The sequence below is a fragment of the Urocampus carinirostris genome, chromosome 16 (assembly GCF_059441175.1).
Source record: "Urocampus carinirostris isolate Australia breed hairy pipefish chromosome 16, RoL_Ucar_1.0, whole genome shotgun sequence".
Taxonomy (NCBI): domain Eukaryota; kingdom Metazoa; phylum Chordata; class Actinopteri; order Syngnathiformes; family Syngnathidae; genus Urocampus; species Urocampus carinirostris.
Genome location: NC_142364.1, coordinates 21,886,870 through 21,910,616, shown reverse-complemented (window position 1 = coordinate 21,910,616; position 23,747 = coordinate 21,886,870). Strand labels below are relative to the sequence as shown.

Sequence of the window (23,747 nt, the reverse complement as noted above, 5' to 3'; positions counted from 1 at the left end):
CTGTGATATTAAAATAGGTTTTCTCATCTGAAACCACTTTGAGTGATAAGTAAACAAAACACAGGAAGAGAGCAAATACTTTTTCACGGCACTATAAATGAAATGTTTCGGAAAGTAAAAGAAACATTACGGGCTGCTTGCTTTTGTGCACATACACCGTACCACTTCCATTCAACTAAACCAATGGTTCCCAAACTTTTGAAGACTGGAAACCCCTTGGCTCCCCAGTGTAACCCACCATTCCTGCTAACTTATTTACACTACTGCTACAACTATTACTCTTATAACATTTCACTTATTAACTTGCATAAATAAGTTACCTCTAATCGATTTTACTTGTAACCCTTGTTACATGCTGTGATAATTTTTAAGGTGCTGGTACAAATTATTTCCTCTGGACCTTAACACTACGCAAAAGTAAATTCTGCAACGATCGTTTTCTTTAGTTTCACGTCCGCTTCCTAAAAACCAAAATGGGTCCAAACAAGTGATGCACTGCCCTTCTTCGGTGCAAGCTTGGTTTCCTTCTCGTTTGTTGACTCTGGGACGACGTTTACGGAGTCTGCCATGACACTATATGAGCTCACAGGGGCGGTGTGGCACAGTTCGGTGCTTGCAAACTGTGAATCGCATTTATTGGCTTGTGCTATTATTAAAACTTGCCTTGATTTTTAAGTGCTTTTAAAACTCGAACAGTAACAATTGGGGTTGGCCAAAACTCCATCAGTCACCACAAAACCTTGAAAAAACTACAGTGCTTTGTGGTTTTATAACCGCACTACGTTCAAACTTCGACTTCGGACTGCCGCCCTCCACCGCGACCTTCCTCACCGCCCCCCCAGATCTTTCCACCGCCCACTTTGCTAACCACTGAACTAAACATTCTCCAGCAAACCCGAGTAGCAAAGCTGATCCAGATCAGTCCTTCAAGTGACAAATGGTCCCATTAGAGATCTGCGGTGACATTGCCATCAGGGTAATATTAATAGTAGCGTCCGGTGCCAAAGATAGTGAAGCTGTGATTATTTTGCAGTAATATCAGTGACAGGTGGTCAAGTGTGAGCTGTGCTAATAAAAGTCGGAATGTGGCACTCTTGAATGCCTTAAACATGACATTGGCTGCAAGGCCAATGAGGCCATAAGCCAAGTGAATGATCATCTTCAATGCACGATATCTCTTTAGTTTCTTTGTTTCAATTGTTCTCAATTATTTTATTTTTTAATAGGTTCTCATATTTTGAAGCAGGGGTCTCAAACTCAATTTTTTGAGAGGCTTCTGTCCATCTTTTGGGTGTGGTTTTGCCGTAACAGCGTTTCCACAAGAAAAGGTCCAATAAAGGCTTTCCACTGTTCTCAAACATTTACACAAAAGGAAAAGATAAAAAGATTAAGCAAATCAATCTGTAGATAAATACAGCAGATTGTAAGGACTTCAGACACTAAATATGTGAGAGGACAAATCTAAATATATACAATTGATTTTATAATGTCGGTTCTCTGCAATTTTAGTTCAAACTAACATTCCCTTATAGCATCTTTTTTGTTTTGTTTTTTATCCTTTAAGGGGCCTCCATACCTGTCAACCTGTACGTTTTTGCTGTACAAAGTACGTTTTTTAGATAGATAGATAGATAGATACTTTGTTCATCCCCGATGGGAAATTCACATTTCCAGCAGCATCCCTGAGCTGAGAACAATGCATTTTAAGAGGCGTACAACGTACAAGAAAATCTGTACGAAAAAACGCAAATTTGTCAATTATGGGTACCATCCGGTATACACCGACTATCACAAAACTGCAAGTTAATCAAGTCAACCTCTATCTCAGTATTGTTTTTTTCCGCTGCAAACGAAGCGAGTGGTTTGATGTAGTGAAAGGAAGTCTCTCTCTTTTTAGAGAACCGGCTTTTTCGGCTCAACTCATTAAAGAGAGCTGGCTCTCAAAGGGCTCACTTGCTCTGATGCATAATATTACGAATTATTATGTTGTATAAGGAAAATAAGAAAAGTATAAAATGAGAAAATGAAAAAAGACAGGTTTGTATTTATCCCTTTAATAAGTATATTACCAACAAGAATGCAGAAAACGAATTAATAGTTTGAATAAGAAAATGTATTATTCTACTTAATTATATTTGCATGTATTTTTTCCTTCTACAGTGAACGTCCAGGCTATTTAATTTTTGAACTTTTTTTAATAATAAACCTCATTCATGTCGAGCAACTCAGGATCTCACAACAGAATGTTAATGAACAATATATATATGATAAAACGAAAAACATGTACAATATAACATGTTAAACTACATAAATACGTTTGGAAAAAAAAATATGGTGTAAGATTATTTTGTAAGGAAAATACGACAGTTTGTAAGGGCGTGGAGGTTGACAGGCATGGGCCTCATGCTTTCCAGGCGCACAGCACAAAGCTTGTCTTTCCTAACAAAATCTTAAGTCAAACAAGACTAACTGACAATGAACAATGGCGGGTGGATAAAAATAAAATAAGTCAACAAGCTTGGCCTGACCCTAACTTACCAACCTGGCCTTAAATCCTGATCGGACCAAGACCGCCTTGGGTTTGGGCTTAAGATCTTACCTCTAGGCCGAAAGTGGTAGACAAAACCTTTTCCTGCTTGTGAAAGCCTTGTTCACTTCGGAGTTGTCCGACCTGTCACTATAATCAACACAACAGTGTATTTTCTTGTTTTACGGCTGTTGGTACAATTGTTTTGGTGAGTTACCACCCCATAGCCAGTGATAGTTTGTGAAACTGTAACTTTTCTCAAACCCAGCTAGCTGCCGTTCTGACGCCAACTCTGAATCTAATTGGTGAAACTATCTTTCCCGAAGACGGGCCAGGGGCTTCAGAGTTTTTTTCTAAAAGGCTTCTGGGTAGACTTTTGAGTCTATCAACAACTAATTGCTGAAATGTGACTGATAAAGTGCTTAAATATGAAATCACACTAGCAATGAAAATAATATGGCAGTCATTTTATTTAATGACTATTGATGGACAAAATATAATTAACACCAGATTCAAATAGGCCAGCAAATAAAGCCTTGCTGTTATTGGTTAAACCATCATTCAAGTGTGATTTGTGTCCTTAGCTTATTTAAAACCATTTTTAATCGCCATTTTGCCTTTATGAATACTCCTTTTCTTTGTACCACAAAAGGATCTATAAATAGCATTGGAGACATCTTATCACAAGTGGATCGCATCATAAGCACCAAGATGGTAGTCGTAGCGAGGGTTGCCCCCGAGCTGAGCTTTTTCAATGTGGCTCTCAACGGCTAATATGTTGCGACTCACTTTTGTGCAAAGTAGGACGTGCGGCTCACTCTGCTTTTAGGGCAGCACTGCAGTCTTCCTTTCACTCTAGGATGGCTTTAAGAATGTTAAAGGGCGTGCATGTTTTTCCGGACCATGTGTGGTGTCGCCTGATAAATGGGGGGCCACTTATGTGCACAGTGACAACAGATAGTGTCCCCCTATTGGTGTCCGTGTGAGTTTTTATGATGAGGATATAACCTTCGGGTTTGTGCTCGTGAGTCAAACCCATCATGGCCTAAATCCCTCCAACGGGGGAATTAACTCACACGCTCGTACACTCGTTCAGGTTTAGGTTACATGTAGTTCAGTTGACTACTACGCCGAGTAATCCGAGGCCCGCAGCCTCTGAGTCGCATGGGTCATCCTAAACTTTTAGCATCTTGCTATCTTTACACTCCATCCAAAGATTTTCTACAGGGCTGAGATCTGGATATTGTCTGAGCCAGTCCAGGACCGTGAAGTGTTTCTTACAAGCAGTTTGTTTGGGATCATTGACGAACTGAAAGACCCATCCACAATTCATGTTCAGTGACCCTGCTGATAGAAAGTTTTACCTTAATTTCACAATACCTGACCCCAGTTATTGTTTCCATCATACGGATAAGTTGTCCTTCTCACTTGGCTGAAAAAAATACAAAGCATGCTGTTTCCACCCTCGTGCTTTACTGTAGGTGTGGTCTTTGGATGCAATTCAGTGTTGGTTGGTTGGGTTGATATGGATGGAATATGGAATATAGATGGTAGGTATATGGATGGATGGTAGGTATATGGATATATAGATACATGGAGGGATATATGGATGGATAAGTGGATATATAGATAAATGGATGGATATATGGATATATATATATATATATATATATATATATATATATATATATATATATATATATATATGGATTGATGGATGGATTTATGGATAAATATACAAATGGATATATATATATATATATATATATATATTCAGATTCAGATTCAGATTCAGATCTACTTTATTGTCATTCTAGTACACGTGTATACAGAACGAAATGTCGATGCATCTGACCCCCACAGCTTCCTTGAATGTACAGATATAAATATATATATATATATAAATGGACGGATGAATAAATGGAGATTATGGATGGATAAATACTGTATGTATATATAGATACCAGATCGGTGGCCTTGGGGGTATGGCGCCCGCCCCGAGACTGGGAGGTTGTGGTTCAAGCCTCGGCCGAGTCATACCTGAGACTTAAACATTGGTACCTGTTGTCTCCCTGCTTGGCGTTCAGTATTAGGGGTTGGAACTGGGGGGTTTGGTCACCTAATGACTCCCAACACCTCAGTTCGGTTGAGCGAGGGGGGCTGGGAATCCCCTCCTCTGAATCAATCTCCCAAAAAGAGTCAGAAATGACTCTAGCCACCTCCCACTAGGGGGATATGGCTGTGGTATATATATATATATAGATGGGTGGATAGATTTATAAATCATTGGTTGTACCCCTAAACCACTAGAGCGGTAGAGGCACAATTTCCTGCGGTGTGTCTTGGGCATGTACAGCCTGGAGGTGCCCATCCCTCTCCAGGCCAACATAGGTCTCCACCCGGTCTTGAACCGGGGACTATAGAACCCTGGGTTATGGCACCCCTGCCTTACACCTTTGTATGTTATGATGTGGAGTAAGCAGGTTTTCAGTCCCTTGTTACAATATTAACCCCACCACACGACAACTAAAAAATTATTTTCACATGGCCAAAAACTTGACTGCAAGTTACATGCCTCATACGAGATTTGCAGTGATGCTAAAGGGCGAAGCAAGAAAATGGTCACAATTGAAACAATACTTGAGATAATAAAGAAATATGAAGAAAGCACACGCAGCACTACCATCACTAAGGACTGTACAATCATGTATGACTGTACAATCGTGACATTTATTCGGATCATGATTATAGGGCGATAAAAAAAAAAAAATCTTCATATAGGAATGGCAATCCTCAAAAATAGCTTTAGAATTAATTTAAGCGACATTGTTCTCCCCCTTCTGCAGCCATCTACTACTCCACTGTACCAGCTCAATTCACATTGCACCAAAGTAAAATGTTCTTTCTCCTTTACATGCATATGTTTTTATCATATTATTTAGTCAAATACATGTCTATTACAAACAAATTTTACTCTCTTTTTACTATTTTGTTATCTTAAATGTTTTTATCTGAGGTACTTGTGGTTCAGAACTCATTAGCTAAGTACCATAGGTTTCTATCAGGGTTGGGTAGGGTTACTTTAACTGGATTACTTTCAATTACTTTTGTATTACTCCAATACCAAATGTGCTAATAAAAGACAAAAGAAACTAAATATGAATAAAATTATGACTCATTACACGTGGTAAGCTTTCTTTCTTGGCTTTGATCTCCGGCAAAGCTAACATAAAATGCGACAGAAACAAAATGAAAATAAATCCAAACAGCTTGCCAACATCATTTTTGCCCTTCCATGTATTCCGTTACTCCTCAAGCCTGCACAAAATTTAGTAATTTTATTCATATTTAGTTTCTTTTGACTTTTATTAGCATATTTGGCATTGGAGTAATCCAAAAGTAATTGAGAGTAATCCAGTTAAAGTAATCCTACCCAACCCTGGTTTCTATACACTGCCATAGAACAATTTCACCTCGAGATTCCTATCTCAGAACAGAATTATGTGTTATCCCGGTGATCTACGCTATTTTGGATTCATCTCACTATAGGACAGTCCTTTTCTGGGTCATTCAAGTGCTCTCTAGGAAACTTCACCTGAGCCAAAATGTGCACTGATTTAGGTTTAGGAATGTATTGTTATTCTCAAAATCCTTCCACGTGTTAAGAACTTACAACAAGAGGTTTCCAGTTCTCACCCTTCTTGCAGTAACACCAATTATCCTAATTTCACCTCACCTCAGCCAACCTTTTTAACCCGGCTAACGGTCAATCCCCGGCCAGCTCCCTACGCTAAAAGTCTCAAAGCGGCATAAACGTCCAAGTGATGTCATTATCCCGGTAATACCCCCGCTAGCCCATCTTTTCTTAAAACCCCTCACCAAGCAGGACGACCTTTGAGTCATCGTGAATTTCACCCAGCCATGCGTGAGAGTATTACGCAATCACGCTAATACGGCCTGACACCATCAATAGACTGTAGTTTTGTTGACAATGGGGCTGGGATGTTGCAGAAATGGGGTCCTAACACAACTATTTACGACAATTGGTTAATTGTTATTTATAATCAGTGGCGGGTGCGTTACTGAAGAAAAGTTATTAGACATTGTTACTTCATTTAAAATTAATTCAGTTAACTGAAACCAAAAGTAGCGTGTTACTCCAAAAGTAGTTACATATTACTGTATATACTCGTATATAAGCCAACCCCCTTAAACTACTTTAAAACAGCCAAATACAAAAGAAATAGAAGAAAGTGTGTACACCAACCTTTGGGAGCAATGTACCCTTCATATATCTTGGCTTGTGCAATCTTAAGAGATTGCAAACAAAGACTTAGCCGAGACACTCCATATCCATTTTTTCTATAGGATTCAAACCACTCGACGAGCATTAGTCGAACTAATATCATAAAACTTTAAGAGAATACAATTGCTTTTCTTTCAAGATGGCAATATACCATTAATTATTCACATTTTTTAGAACACTTATTTTGTTATTATTTAACGGTCCACGTTAAATCTGTACTTTCCTATCAGCCTGAATTCTTTTGTTTTATGTTCAAGATAAGTATTGTTTTTGCTATACTGTACTCAAATCATTTAGGTGCAAAATAATAAATTGTGAATTTTAAAAATTTCACGTTTCGGTTTTTGGCAAAATACGTAGAGTGATACTAAACCTAATGGTTAAAATATAGCATAAATTAAGAGCAAGATTTTCTTTTTTTAATAGTTTATGTTATTTTTTGGGGGTAGGGGGTAGATAATAAGAAAATATTTGTGATATTGATCCATGCATTTTGATTCCTCGATTGAGTAAAATTGTTCTGGCTCCAAATAATTTCGTATCATTGATAGTTTTTTCTTTCATTTTGAAAACATTTTAAGTCCTATTAAATGTACACTATTTAGTAGAAACTCATTTGGAACGAGGTAATGGTGGAAAATAATTTTTGACTTTGGGACTTTCATTAAAAAAAATCATGTTTTAAACTTAAATATATGTATTTATAAATACTATAATACTTTTTGGTAGCATGACTGAAATCGTTCATTTTCTCAGTAACTCAGTAAGATCCTTGAGAAAGTCTAGCAATAATAGATTTTATTTTTGATGCACTTTAGAAAAACAGTCGTAACAAAAACACTGATCGTAATATATTTGCACTTCAACTTATATTTGGACAAATCCTCCAAAATATATTAAAAATAACCAGCAGGGAAGCACATTTGATTGCTACATATATGGCTTCTCTTTGAATACATCACACTTGTTTTTTCTTTCAACACAAAAACATTAAGCCAAAAGTCATGAATGGACAACAATGGAGGGTGGAGGTAAAACGTATCATTACGCTTTGATTTAAGGCCAAAAGGATTCGGACGGAAGAACACGTAAGGCAGCATGTATGGCGTAACACAGCAAAAAACAAACAAAAACTAAACACTCTCCTAGACAATAAATAAAGACAGATAATAGGAACATATACCATGAATTCCGGACTACAGAGCACAACTGATTGAAAGCTGCATGCATAAATTTGAGAATGAAACTCAAGTTTGTGGTGTACGAGCCGGAGCCGCAATCGATTAAACCCAGAGCCATAAAAATGAAATAAATCACGTTAATTTTTTCAATTTTAAGTCTGCTGCGTAGGGAGTTTGGCGTTGACGCCTTTGGCTGCAGAGCACCAACAGCACCGTGGCCCCGCACCCCTCACGTGGTTTTTCAGTTCTTCTGAGTTGTCATCACATCTGTCCATTCAAGATGGCAATTACAAAGACAAGCCTACATTTCAATACTGCTCCCAAAAAACCGCAAATTATGGCTGCGTCGTGTAAAATGTGAGCCCTTTGTTTCTAAACGACAGCACCAGGGCAACCATACTGTGGAGCATAGTGCCAGATTGCAACACAGACGTGTCTTTTTGTGTTGTTGTCATTGATGAAACTGTTGATGATACTGCTGTTCAATTCGGATGTATCATTTCAGGACTGGAATTGTGGGTGAAAAAGTTTAAATATTGTGAGTATGCTGTAAATATTGAAAGCTCCTGTTATGTATAACACAAATAATGTTGGCAAAAACAAGGACTAATCTCTCATGAAGGGTGTCATGAATGTTTCCAGAAGTCGCCGCGGTGTATTGTATTCAAGAACGCGTATGTTGTGGAAAAGAAGCTCGCCATTTTCATCAGTACTACCAGGAAAAGAAAGTAATAAGCCACATCGCATAAAAAATAGCTGCTTGTAGTACGGAATTTAAAGTAATCAAAAACAAGCTCAAAGGAAGTCCGGTGTTCTGAAATCCCTTCTTGCGCATTGAGACGTCCTATCAATGCAATTTCCCTGGTAATGTGCAAGTTGATGACGCATTCAGTTGAAAGCGGCTAGTACTTATGATTTTCCATTTTGACTTTTCAATTTCTTCAAACACAGCTTTTAAGCCTGGTGTGTTTTTCTATGTTTTTTCACGCTTTATAGCATGGTGTTTGTTGACAACGCTAATCACCTATGCATGCCAACCCTCGTTTTAGGGTTGGTACGGGTGCTTGAAATACTCGAAAGGTTTGTTAAGTGCTTGCATTTTGGGTGAAGTGCTTGAATTGACACCAAAATTGCTCTGGTGGCTTTGCTTTGTCATCGCGTCACTTCTTCCTCATGATTGATAACAGCTGGCATTAGTTTGTACGGCATTGTCTTGTAAAGCGTCATCGCCCCCTACAGGTGCTGCCCAAGAAGACAAGTGCATGCTACACCTAAATGGGGCACAATGAATTGTGTATTATTGCAATGATACGTATCAATTATGGAGATTTATTATACGTTATGCAAAAAATGAAGGTAGCCTTTCCCAGTGGTAATTTGTAACGGAAGAACTACTCAAAATGTAAACTATATATTACCATCATTTTTACCAAACACTGATATGGGGAGAGATTTTTCTCAAAGTATTTACACAAGTATTGTGTAGATCCACAAATATTTTCACAACTTACTCAAGACCTAAAAATAATATACCTTAATAAATGCACATACAAGATGAAATTGCAGATATATTTGTGATTTTGCCAAATAAATGATTGACATCAGATTTATTTCATTGCTAATGGAGAAATTGCAAAATTGGCTTTTGAAGTCTTTAAAAGTGCTCGAATTTGGCCATGAAAAGAGTGTACGAACCCTGTTCGTATCATCAGTAAAAGTTATTTTTGCAATAGTTCAGTGTTGCTAATTTTATTTGATAATAAAGAAAGCGAATTGCTGTCAGATCAGCCTACAGTAGGACGTCTCGACAGGGTAGGACGTTTCGGGGAACACCGTGATTTCTTGTAGCAGAGTGAGCCAGCTCGAAGGTAGAAAGGTTGTGTCTTTTCAGACTAGAAGTCACCCTGCCCAACTCTCCAAGAGCAAATGTGAAGATTTTTTTAACACAAAAAAGGAAGCAGGGTAGTGCAACCCCTGTTTCCTCATAACTTTTTCAGCCATTATTGGGTTATTTTTACCCGTTGTGTGCGAGTGCAAAATACATGGGGAAAGGCAACAAAACAGGCAGAAAAAGGGAGCTAGAGTTCATACTACTTTGGTTGAAAAGGTGAGCGGGGTCAGTATCTGGATGGGATGACCACGACGGGGTCCCCTTCATGAGGACGCCACACGAGCGTTTGGGCGTCGTTGGCGTTGGGCTTGACCATAGCGTTGGGCGGGATGCTCTCGTTCTCAGCTAGGATCTGTGGCTGCTCCTGGGCCCAGGGCTGCAGGAGCTGAGCCCGCTGACCCAGAGGCTTCTGGGGGTCCACGCGGATGCGAAGGCGCATCCTCCAGCGCACCGTCCTAAGGACCACCGTTTCGTTGGTGGCCCGGTTGACGGCTACCAGCCAGGTGGTGAAGCTCTGGTCGCGGCGCACGTCAGTGAGCTCGGGCGCATTGTTGTCACTGACAGGCACACCCCAAGTGATGCTAGGTTTGAAGTTGTCGTTCATGCTCACAGAGAACTTGCTTTCCCGCCTGGTGGGGCCTACCACCGTGTATGTCTCGGTGGTGTTGCCGTACCACGGGTAGTTGACGCCGTCCGAGTCGCTGATGGCCCGGATGTTCCCATTGCGGAGATCAGGGAGCTCCCAACTCGACCTAAAACGCAAACAAGTGGATTTACTGTTTGTACCAAGTGGCCAAAAGGAATAGACAGAAAAAGAACTGGGATGCGGAATCGAGGAATGGACTGGTGCCAACTTTGCCACAACCCAAACTCGGGCCAGGAACTGTCAACACTGGGGAGAGCTGTCCAGAGTTCCATCCTCAGTCGTGCCCCAAAGACCCAAGCAGTTAACGGATTCTTGAACCATGGTTAATTTTAAACGTTAGTAGACACTAGATTGATAGACCTATTTTATTTGTCATTCTTGTACACATGTATACAGAACGAAATGTCGATGTATCTAACCCGCATTTTTCAAAAATACATAACCAAGACATATGAAGTTAAAATAAGTATCTAGAAACCGTTGGAGTCTCTAACAAAGGATACTGTACAATAGTGCAAAAGTCATAGTTATGAATACTGTACAGTGGTGCAAGATGAACAAATGTGCAAATTGGGCAGTAACTATACTATACAGTGACAATGTAATTTTTTTTTAAGTTTAAAAAAATTCAACTATTTGTAATGAAAACAATTTAAGAACAAATTTACAAAAGTAGCTGGGTAGGCTTTTTTATATGTTGGATTGACCGTTGAACACTCTGATGGCCAGCGGACAAAGCTGTTGCAGAACCGCACGTTGCAGTACCTCTTCCCAGAGGCGAGCAGAGTGAACAGCCCATGATGGGGATGAGAGGGGTCCCTAATAATTTGTGTTTGTGGCTCGTGATAGGCCAATGTCCCTAATGGAGGGGAGAAGAGTCCTGATGATTTTCTCTGGTGTCCTCACCACCCTTCTCATACTGCTCCAGTCGGAGGCACTGCAGCCTCCACACCACAGAGATACAGTTTAAAACATGAATAGATTTTGAACTTGCAAGGAAGATAGGGAAATAAGCTTCCAGATAAAAGAATTCCATCCTCATTCTAAAGACTTCCCCTGATCCCCTCTTTTTATGAAATCTTTAAGGTTACAAAGAGCAGATAATCTATAAATTGTGTGAAAATCAAAGAACAGCGCCACGATTAGCTGATAGAGATAATGTTGTACTAGTTAAAACAAAAAATGAGCATCCATTTTACATGACATGAGCCTCACCTAGAGGGAAGTGACAACATTGTCTGTCATCTTGCTGTTACGTGTACCATCAAAAAACTTCTTGTGAAAGGTTGGGGAAAAATGGCGCGGGTTCGTCACTTTAACTCTCTAATTTGTATTCTTCTTTGCGTTTTGTAGCATTTATTTTCGATTGCATTAACAAATATTCCAACATCTAATGTAATTTATACATTAACGATATGTTTAATGTTTCAAAACTATTGAAAATAGTAATATTTGCAGATGACACTAACATTTTCTATTCAAATGATAATTATATTGATTTGGTAACCTGTATTAATCATGAACTAATTAACCTAAAAGTATGGATGGATATAAATAGAGTATCTTTAAATTTAAATAAAAGTAATATTCTATGGTAATCGCAAGGTAAATCAAGATTTAGAAGTAAGATGGATGGTGCTGCAATAGACATCGTATCAAAAATTAAATTTTTAGGGGTCATAATAGACAGTAAAACACAAATCAGACACATACAAACTAAGGTATCTAAAAGCATTTCAATAATTAATAAAGCCAAATTCCTTTTAAACTATAATGCGTTGTATTTATTATATTGTTCTCTAGTTCTGCCATACTTAACATATTGTGAAGAATTATGGGGCAATAATTACAAAAGTTCACTACAGCCCCTTTTTATCCTTCAAAAAACGTGCAATAAGAACTATACACAGGGTAGGATATTGAGATCATACTAATATTTTATTCCTGCAGTCCAAGTTATTAAGATTAGATCTCATCTCATTAGCCGTACCGCTTATCCTCATTAGGGTCGCGGGGGGGGGGGGGGGGGGCTGGAGCCCATCCCAGCCATCTCCGGGCAGTAGGCAGGGGACACCCTGAACTGGTTGCCAGCCAATCACAGGGCACACGGGGACAGACAACTCACTCGCTCATTCACACCTAGGGACAATTTGGACCGGCCAATTCACCTGAAATGCATGTTTTTGGAATGTAGGAGGAAACCGGAGTGCCCGGAGGAAACCCACGCAAGCACGGGGAGAACATACAAACTCCGCACAGGAAGTCTGGAGCTGGATTTGAACCCACGCAGGAGGTTCCCATGACATGAACTGTGCCGCACTGTGCTGTCCTTAAGATTAGATGATTTAGTATTTTTTTTCACTGCACAACTGCTATTTAAGGTCAGCAAAAACATAGTGCCAGAAAACATCCGTAAATTATTCATTCGGAAAGAGGGAAATTATAATTTAAGGGGCTGTAGTGAATTCATAATTCCAAATGTGAGAACCACTAGGAAAAGTATCTGTGGGTCTGTGTGAGGAGTCAAGCTTTGGAACAGTTTGCAAGACGAGATCAAATGGTGTCTAACTATTCAATTGTTCAGGTTTAGATACAAAGCAACATTCTTGGTGGAATACAGAGAGGGAGATTGGGGATATTGCATCTATTTAACTTTGTGTTATTGTTGCTATTCTTATATCAAACTGTTATTAATATAACATTTGTTGTTATATCATTAGTATATTTGGTGGGGAAGATGAAGGGGTAGGTAATATAAGCATTTGCTTCTTACTACCCCTTTTCGAACAAATGATGTAACGTTATTTTGGTGTTGAGTTCATGTTTTTGTTGTGTTTTTTATTTTGATGTTCGAATAAAGTTTTCATTCATTCATTCATTCAATGTACAAATAACACACACTGCCCCTTTAAGTAATATAAAAATGAATATAAAAATGGTTGCAAAACCATCTACAGAAGTTTATTATTTATAGTAGACACATTTTTGTTGATTGATGCAACTTGTAAAAGACTAGTGGCAATAATAATAATACCCCAAATGCATTTTAAAAAAGGGTCATTCCCAACCCTCAATAACTGGGAATCTGTAGTGAGTGTCTGCTGTGTGAGCAGCAGCCACATGACTTCCTGCCTGGTCGGCCTCATGTCCGCGTACTGCCGCCGGGCCGAATTATCACATCAGGCATGACAATTGCTCGCGTGTATTTGCTCGCTTCTGTCCGTGCGCTCATGAAAATGTGTTTCATCCTCTCCAACACATGCTTTCCAAATGAATATGCCGTATTTCCTTTCTCCTTTGCATTCATTTTGCCTTAAAATATGAATCCAGATTAGAGCTGCTAACTTAACTTCTGTGGGTTTTTTGTGCATGTTTATCACTCACAAAGGTTTCAGATCATCAAACCCATTTTGATATCACACAAAGACAACCCAGGGAAATACAAGATGCAGTTTAGAAATGTTGATTCCGTTTATTGAGGCACACAAAGAAAACGTCAGGGGGCCCTATTTATGTATATTATATACAGTGAATAAAAAAGTATTTGAACACCCTGTTTTTTTCCATTTCTCCCACTTAGAAATCATGGAGGGGTCTGAAATTTTCAACGTAGGTGCATGTCCACTATGAGAGAGATAAACTAAAAAGAAAAATCCAGAAATCACAATGCATGATTTTTTTAATAATTTATAATGCACCCACGACGAAAATTTCAGACCCATCCATGATTTCTAAGTGGGAGAAATAGCAAAATAGCAGGGTGCTCAAATACTTATTTTCTTCACTGTGTATATTAGTTTGTGTGTGAAAGCCGATTAGAGATTGACATGTGCATTTTTTCAGCGGGAGGAACATGTATCTCTAATCTGCAAGTTGCAACGCTGTGCATGACGCAAAGTGTGAAGATAAAAAAAATATTGAGGTTTATTTTCAGCACACTTGTAGTTGCCCCTTACAGGATGTCAGCACTCACGTTTCTCCCTCACTTTAAAGGGAGCACGAAACCTGTAGGCAACACCAAAGTGAGAGCGCAACGAACCATCCTTTCGTTTTTTCCTTTATCCATCAATTATTTTGTCTAGGACTCCTACTTAAAAATGAAGTTTATTTGGGTTATTTAATTTATACCTGACGACTTAAGCCAATTGGAGATATTCTTCCTACCTTATATACTCGCATCTATGCCGTATTTACAACTGTAAAATCAAATATAAAATCAGGAGTTCATTTTATATGTGTAGGGATTGGGTGCGGCTTATACAGGAACAACAAAATCAATGGAGCAATTGTAAGCACAGAATTTACAGTAAAAGTGTACTGACTTTTGGCCTTCGTGGAATTATTTTGCAATACATCATGCCTGGAAAATAAATCCGTCTTGGCAGATACCCAGAAATAGAGAAGGAAATCCAAAGACAAATGAATATGGAGTGTCTCGGCTACATGTTCATTTACAAGCTCTCAAGATTGCACAAGTCAAGAAATAGGAAGGGTTCCCTACTTCCACGGGTTGGTGTACACATTTTCTTCTATTTCTTTTATTATGTGGCTATTCTAATACAATTCTAGATGGTCAGCTCCAATGCAGGTATCTACTGTAAGTTGTAACTAGAGTAACATGTTACTTTTAGGTGTCAGTAATGTGGGGGGCTGTGGAAATACTTTTTAAAATTAAGGAAATAATAACTAACACAGGGGAAGTTAAACTACGGTTTGCTGGCCTCATGCGGCCCTTCAGGCTTTTTAATCCGAACCATCCATCCAGCCATTATCTGCACAGCTTATCCACAGTAGGGTGGCGGGAGTGCTTAAACCCATCCAAGCTATTGTCGGGCACAGAGAGACAGACACCTCCCTCGCTCATTTACACGTAGGGACAATTTGAATCAGGCAATTGACCTGACATGCATGTTTTGGGGAATGTGGGAGGAAACCGGAGTGCCCGGAGGAAACCCAGGCAGGCACGGGGAGAACATGCAAAATCAGTCTGTGGTAGCTGGACTAGAACACTGAACCTCCGCACCATGGGGGTGCGCGCTAACCACCTAACCACCATGCTGTAGTCCGAACCATTTTTTTTTCAATGAATTACTGAAAAAAGATTGTTTTGGTGCCATTCTTGTCCTCAGTCTCCCACTGTGTCCTTTTCCATGAAAGAACCTTCAAATAATGTATTTTTTCCTGCATTTACTTTGTTTTCTCATGTATTCATTTTATTTGTCAAAATATTTATCAAACATTATGCAAAGAAACACTTTGAGTTTGAGTTTTTTTATGCCTCTTATCAAATTTAGTGCTCATATAATATGATAAATATGACTTTCATCACGATTTTATTACATTTTTTATTATTAAACAGTTGGTTGGATCACTTGACCAATAGAGTCGTAGGGGCACCATTTCCTATGGTGTGTTTTGGACAAGTACAGCCTGGTGGCACCCAACTGTTGCCGGCCGGTTCCTTTAGCGTGAGAGGCGAATGTGCTAACCACTGCACTTTTAAATATGTATACATAGATGTCAGCGTTATTATAGCTTAGGCCAGTCTCTACGCAAAATATATTTCTTTCTGCATATCTTTATCTTCATAGTCTTTTTTTCTCTCTTGAAAGTGTTTATTACATGTTTGACCCATGATTTCCATGTTGTTGCATACAATGTTTACTTTGTTGCTATCCATGACAATAAAGACAGTTTAATTCAATAATGTTTTTCAGTGAGGCGTCCAACCCTGTTTTCACCAGACACGAGCCTTACCGCATGCCACCCGATTTAAGGATTCAATGACACAAATGAGGATGTGAAATTGTACGAAACTGAAAAAAGATCCCCTGTGGTGCAATTTCTTGCAAGCGCTTAATGTCGCAACTTCAACCTGACTTTGCAGATACTCACATCCCCTTGCTGCCGTACGTGTTGTAGAATTCCATGTGGTTGCAGGCTTGGATCCAGCCGACGGTCCAGGTCTCGTTGGCGGCCACCGGCGGTACCAGGACCAGAGCTTGAGCTCGGAAGAACGGCGTACGGTAGCGCAGGATGACAGCGGACGATTCGTCAATGCTGGTCGGGTTCGAGTCGATGGAGGCGCTCACCTGCAGTGTTGGGAGTACAGGTAAGATCGGGCCGACCAAACCCAGCCTGACCTAACCCGAGCTCCAACAATTAACGTGATTCTGTCATGATTTGCCAATTGCCCTCACTTGCGCTCACTGGTTCAGCCCCAGCTGCCACTCGTTCCCTAATTAGTCCTCCTCCTATTTAAACACATCATTCTTGTTCACTCCTTGTCAGTCCGTCAGCCAACCTCCGCACATACAAGGCAAGCACTTTTGACTCTGACTCCTGTTTTGATCTTGACCTGTTTCCTGTATCAACCCCCGAGCCAAGCTCCGTTCTCCTGTACCAGCTCCCCGTATTTTGATTCTGTTTCCTGTATCGATTCCCAATCCGAGCTCCATTCTTCTGTCCCAGCTAGCCGTATCCTGATTCTGTTTCCTGTATCGATTCCCGATCCCTGGCTTCCCGCTCATACCCGACTTGTTCCGATCTCCGACCACGCTCCGTTCTCCTGTCCTGGCTACCCGTATCCTGATTTTGTCTCCTGTATCGAACCCCGATCCAAGCTCCATTCTCCTGTCCCGGCTACCCGTATCCTGATTCTGTTTCCTGTATCGAACTCCGATCCAAGCTTCGTTCTCCTGTCCCAGCTACCTATATCCTGCCCGATTCTGTTTCCTGTATTGATCCCCGATCCCTGGCTTCCTGCTCGTCCCGGCTACCCGACTTGTTAAGATCTCCGACCACGCTCCGTTTCCCATCCCGGTTGCCCGACTGTTCCGATCTCTGACCACGCTATGTTCGCGAGGGATTCCCGCTCCTCCTGCCCAGCGAGAACCAGATTGCTGTCTTTTTCTTCTCTCCCTGACTTCCCCGATCCCTTAATAAAGGATTGTGTGAAAAGTTATGCATTTGGGTCCCCTGCTTGCACCGGTCATGACAGATTCAAGGGACCATGCCAGGAATAAATCTGAAATTTCATATTGTATTTGTGAGGACTTAAAGGGAGTTGGGGTGATTTTGTCCGGCTCCGCCCCCCCCCAGGCTGTGTGCCCACGTCGATGAGCACACATGGGACAGAATCCATCGCACTGATCCTCCACAACAATGACGAGTGGATGTTTTTTTTTAATATAAAGTCAGCGAGAGAAGCCCGGCCCGAACCCAAACGTAATGATTGACATTTTACCCATGACCCGACCCGAATTTTGTGTCGTGCTCAGCCTTAAGATCCTCAGATCTTCCTTCTAATTGGGAGTAACGTGCTATAAAGGAACCTATTCCTGGAACGCAATTAGTTTTCTCCAGACATGGGGACTTGAGACTTAGTGACTTGGACTCGAGTCGACTCGAGTCGCTGTTTTTATGACTTGTGACTTGACTTGGACTTGGCAATCTAAGACTCGGGACTTGACTTGTGACTTGACTTGCCCAAGAAAAAAATACTTGGGACTTACTTGGGACTTGAAGGTGAAGACTTGAGACTTACTTGAGACTTGCACATGTGTGACTTGGTCCCATGTCTGGTTTTCTCTGTAACGAGTACTTTGACAGGTTTATATAACTTTAGCTGTTGACACAACACAGTGCATTACTTCACTAATTATAAAATCATTTTATGAGTTGTACTGTCTTCCAAACCTTTAAAATCACATATTTGAGGCATCATACGACACTCAATCCATCAGCGATACAATACTGTTTACAATCCGCAACAAGGGTGGGCGTGTATAGATGTACCTACAAAATACAACAAAATACAGTTACAGTGGCGCCGTCTCTATCCTTACTGATATTCTCCCTACCGTGTATATTCACATCCAAGCCGTATTTACAACTATGAAATAGAATTCTGAAATTGGGGTCAATTTATGCGTGCATAATTAGTTGCGTTAGACATAAACATCAAACTCAATGGGGAAATGCAAGCACAGAATTTACGGTGAAAGAGTGCTGAGTTTTGGTGTTTTACTTGGTAGAATTATTTTTGCAATACATCTTGAAGAAAATCATCGATTGGATTGAAGACAAAAGACAAAATGGATATGGAGTTTCTCGGCTCAGTTAGTTTGCAATCTCTCCAGATCGCAAAGGCCAAGAAGTATGAAAGGTTCACCTCTTTCACAGGTAGGTGTACACGTTTACTTCTATTTATTTCATGATGAGGCTATAATTAATGACATGAGTATATAAAAAACATGTGGCAAACTCATGGCATGTGGACCAAATGTGGCCCGCCACATAATTTGATGTGGCCCGCTGTGACACTATTTAAACCCTCTGTTTCTGCATTGTGCTTCTGCACTCCGAGTGGGGCCCTGACATCCACGAGATCTTGAAATGTCTGAGCCTCTAAAAATAAACGTGTCAAAAGAGTGCTTCAACCAAAGATTACACTTCCCACAATGCCTGTTGATTACAACAAGGGAAAAGTGATGGCTCGGTGCCATTATACGCCAATATTTCCATATTGATGTCAATGAGTGGAATTTATAAATAAATAATCCTAAAAATATCCAAGAACATTTTGTTTTTTTGTTATGCAGTGATTCCTCTACACACATTAATTAGTTCACTGATCGAGCTTGGATCTAGAATTGCTTGTATCTTGAGCAAATATTCCAGATACGAAATAACTGACAGCCGATTAATTTGTTAGCTTAGGTACCTTGTATGTAGTTTTATACCATACTTTAATTATTTCAAATTTTATGTTTAATTTTATTGTTTGTTAATGCAACATCTGTTGCAGCCTGGTCATTCTGGAAGGGGGATTCCCTCTTGTGTGGCCCCTTCTTAAGGTTTCTTCATTTTTCTCATGTTGAGGTTTTTGAGTTTTTTGTTGCCCTCATGTAGGTTTTAGATCAGGGGATGGTGTAATATTAGTCTGTAGAATGCAACAGTCTGTGCAGCCCTTTGAGACTCCTTGTGATTAAGGGCTATACAAAAAACATGACATGACATGACTAGAGGCATCTCTGTATTTACTTTTAATAAACAGTGGTACCTCTACTTACAAATGTCTCACCACAAACGTTTCAGGTTACAAAGTACCTAAACGGGAAAATATTACCTCTAGTTATAAAGGAGTTTCAAAATAATAAGTCAAAAAGACAGTACAGAACACTTTACCATTCACTACTCCCAGAGTTGTCTATGGGAACCTGGATGCTTATGCGTAAACCAAAGCATGCTCTTCGTTCCCCCTTCCCGCTCTTTAAACGGTCTACTGTATGGTACCGCTACAAAGAGCTATCATTCACAAAGAACCCCACGAAAAACATGAGGCCCTCCATGCGGCCATCGAAACAGAAAGTTTTTAAAACACACACCGTCGTGCAGTGGGAGTTGAGAGACGACAAGGAAAAAGATGCAGCAATTATTCCTTCTGCCCAAACTAAAGGCATTTTGGCATAATTCCATCAAGTCTAAGGATTTGTTGTAATAAATCACTCATAAAAAGAACATTTCCGGAGGATTGTCAAAAGCCGGCAAAAGCAGATGTCAATGGATCAGTTTTTCAAGAAATGCCAAGCAAAAAAGGTAAATGAATGTTTTTGTCATTTCCTTTATTCTTTGTTTTTTTTTACATTATGTGCCTTTTGTTTTATTTTTATTTTGCTGTAATCTAATTTCAATATGTGTTTGTTTCATGTTCTGATGCTCTTTTGTGATTTATTAAAAAATATATCATACTTTTGTAGGGCTTGGAACGGATTAGCGCATTTACATTCAAAAGGCGTCTCTACTTACAAATGTTTCAGGTTACAAAGCTTCTCCCAGAACAACTTAAATTCGTAAGTACTGTAGAGGTACTCTGTATATACGTTTGGTTGCAATGGATCTCTAATGTTCAACTTGTATCATTAATTAGGCGTGAAAATCTCTCACCTTTTGGCAAAATTTGCTTTTTGAAGTAAAAAAATGTGACCTATGTGAATTGTATAGATCTTAGGAGAAAATGTTGAGGGTTGGAGGGGGATATGGTGAGATTTCCCAGACTGAGTCAGGCGTTTGAGGCAGTACATTGAAACTAATCAGTTAAGTTCGTATTTATTTCTGTAAAATGTTCTTTTTTCTTAACCTGAAAATCTTAAAGTGTGAGTGCAAATTATACACAAGCTCTTATTGTATATTACCATACTTGTTCAAAGGTTGATCAATTGAAAAATATCACTGACAGCAGTCGGGTGCCGCGGGTTTCAAACCCAGGTCACGGCAGTGAGCGTGCAAAATCCTAATCACTATACCTTCAGTGTTGTAGACGACAGGAAAAATGAATACTTTTTATCTCATGATCACATTATTTTTATTCTCGGGAGAAGAGATGAATGTTAGGGAATGGAGGAATCTGAAAATCATCCCGAAGGATATAAATAGAGACAAAAAAAGCAAGACAAGAGAGGGAAGAAACTGTTTCGTGTATCTGATGATGGATCAGAGTTTTAATGACACTTTGAAAATACTGCTCACCTGCAGAACCGCGACCCGGTCTCGGAAGGTTTTGGGCTTGCAGGCGATGCTCTGGAGGCAGCCCATCGCGCTCGCATCCGGGAGCCACTCGAAAACGGTCCACAGCAACAAGATCCACGGGAGGGCCTTTCTTGGGGGGAGACGCATCGGGACAGAGGCGTGATTTGCCGGCTCCGGGAGTGTCTTGTCAGGGGGGCGCACGAAACTTAAGAGCGCTTGAGCTCAAGTTGCGTGAAACGTAAATAATACATTCGAAGTTAATCTTAAAGGGGAGGAAAAATTCTTCACAGTTGCACACTGGGGTTATCTTTGTCCGTTTTTGTTTTAGTCATGTCATGAAAAATAAAAATATATTTTCTGACATGTATAATAATAAAAAGGCTGAAATATTGATCCTTTCGTGGCAGCTGCGTCTCCGCAGCCGAAACTCACATTTTCCGCACCGCCTTGACGCATTTCATTTCTTCAAATAATTAAAAGTCCAAAAGGAAAGAGGAGAAAATGCAAAAAATTATGGTTAATGAAAAAACGTCCTAGGAGCGATGTCGCTGGAGCAGGTTCACCCGCTCGACGGTTTCGCATTTCTCAACCAAGTCAGTGGCTGGCAGACGGCTTTATTGTGAGGTTTTAAGCGTCACTTCCGGATGTGAGCGTGGAGTACGCTGGGAAATGTAGGCTTAAGGTGAACTATTTCTGTACAGGCCGAAGTCTGTAACGCACGGATGTCAATCTCAGTTTGGCTTTGGGGCCGGATCCAGATTTTATGATAAGAAGACCAGATCAATAAAAAACTTTTTCAGTATTACGCTTTATCGTTCAGCCTACATTAGACACCTACCATAATACATAATATACATAATTTCAATACAGATGACAAGGGATCTATCCTAAACACAAAACATTGTTTTCAAATACAATGGGGAAATATTTTCACGTTTGGCATTGAATGTGTTAACTATTTTATTTTACAATTAAATGAATGCCGTTTTAGAACTGAACCAACTCATCACACTGCTTCCTGGCGGCCAGAGAGGGCATTTGGTTTTCTTTTATTCAAAAAGTAATAACTTTTGATAGGAATGATTTGGGGCCGCATAACTTCCCTTATTTGTCATTTTGTAACAGAGAAAGTGTGACGATAGTAGGAGTGCAAAAATGTAAAAATGTATTGTTTTCCAGAATGCCACAATTAAACAACCCTTCTGGATTCTTCATAGAACAAAGGTCAGAAAATAAATAACACTTTTTATGAAATAAATAACCAAATAACACTGTGTGGGCTCTTCACAGAAAAAAGTCCATAGAACTTGGTCTTCAAAGATCCAAGCTCAGCTTGGTTCTCAGAGCACTGGACCACAGGTGGCATCATTTTTGTTAGTTAGTTTTTTGTAACATGTGAAATGCGCAACAAAATTAACACGTGTCTCTGGTACCATGACTGAAAATAGTGTGACGATGAGATAATACCAAATGCCTTTTCATATGTTATTTATATATCACTGGTAATCCAGTGGTGAGAGTTCCTGCAGCTGTGTCTGTAATTGAACCATGTTACAACTGAGAATGTGCACAGATTTTTTTTTGTTCTTTTTAAGGTTAAAGAAAATGCAACAAAATGCTCTCTGGTATTGTTCAAGGCGCTGGACCACTGACTCAGAAATTGATGGCAGGCCAGATTAAGTCATCCAATGGGCCAGATCCGGCCCACGGCTGTTTGTTTGGCATGCCTGCTGTTTTGATGTTCCTTTCAAAACTGCATTTTTGTCTTACTGATACTTTTCCTTAAAAAAAAGCAGCAGTTCAACATCAGATGTGAAAAAAACCCAAAAAGCAGTATATGAAGTTGTTAACAAATATTTTAAAGGCCAAATTTTTGATATTAAAAAGTGATAAATGTGATCACACACTGTATAACAGGGGTCTCCAACCTAGTGCCTGCGGGCACGTGGGTGCCCCCTGAGGACAGCTGAGGTGCCTGCGGACCTGTTCTGAAAATACCCCACCAGTGCTGGGTCATTGTACATTTCTAGTAAAATGATTTCTTTTTTTGGGAGTTGACTGAGTCAAATTAACCTTCCTTCCTTACTTCCTTCCCAGTAATAACATAGTAACTGTATAGTAATTAGTACAAGACAAGTTATTATTTTAGGAACGTGTATCAAAATGGGTGCCCTTTACAATAATACGTAGCAAAAAAGTAGCTCTCAGCTTGTAAAAGGCTGGAGAACCCTGCTCTATAAGAGTAGAACACTATAAAACAAACAAAATGTGCTAGCTTTAAAACCGGAAGTGGCAAATATTTACCAAAATAAAAATCTAACACGATCATTAGGGCAGTTTATTCACACACACAGATTTTGTCTCAGTACAAAACAAAGCTCTGTAGCACCACACCATATAGAGACATCTGGTGATCAGATGTTAGACACTGCCCCTTAAAAAAACATACTAATTTGAAAAATAAGCAAAAACACAACAGCTATCATATAGTAATGTATTTTAAAGGGAAAGTGAGTAATAAAAAATGAGAATTAAATGAAAGAAAAGGGAAAACGGGGGGAAATAAGAAAAAGGATGAAAGGAAAAGAAGGGGAAAACGGAAATGGGGTGAGAAGGAAAAGAAAACTGGTAGAGAAAAATAAGATCAAAAGACAAAAGCAAGAAAA

General features: G+C 39.7%; 1 protein-coding gene across 1 annotated transcript; it reads right to left on the bottom strand.

The window, feature by feature from the left end:
- Positions 1–7,609: 7,609 nt before the first annotated feature.
- On the bottom strand, positions 7,610–21,663 carry fam78ab (family with sequence similarity 78 member Ab). Its single transcript, XM_088319719.1, has 3 exons — positions 21,082–21,663; positions 16,447–16,643; positions 7,610–10,657 (listed from the first exon to the last, which is right to left on the bottom strand). Exons 1-3 carry the CDS (start codon positions 21,226–21,228, stop codon positions 10,132–10,134), a joined length of 870 nt encoding a protein of 289 aa, XP_088175845.1. The 5' UTR covers positions 21,229–21,663; the 3' UTR covers positions 7,610–10,131.
- Positions 21,664–23,747: the final 2,084 nt, after the last annotated feature.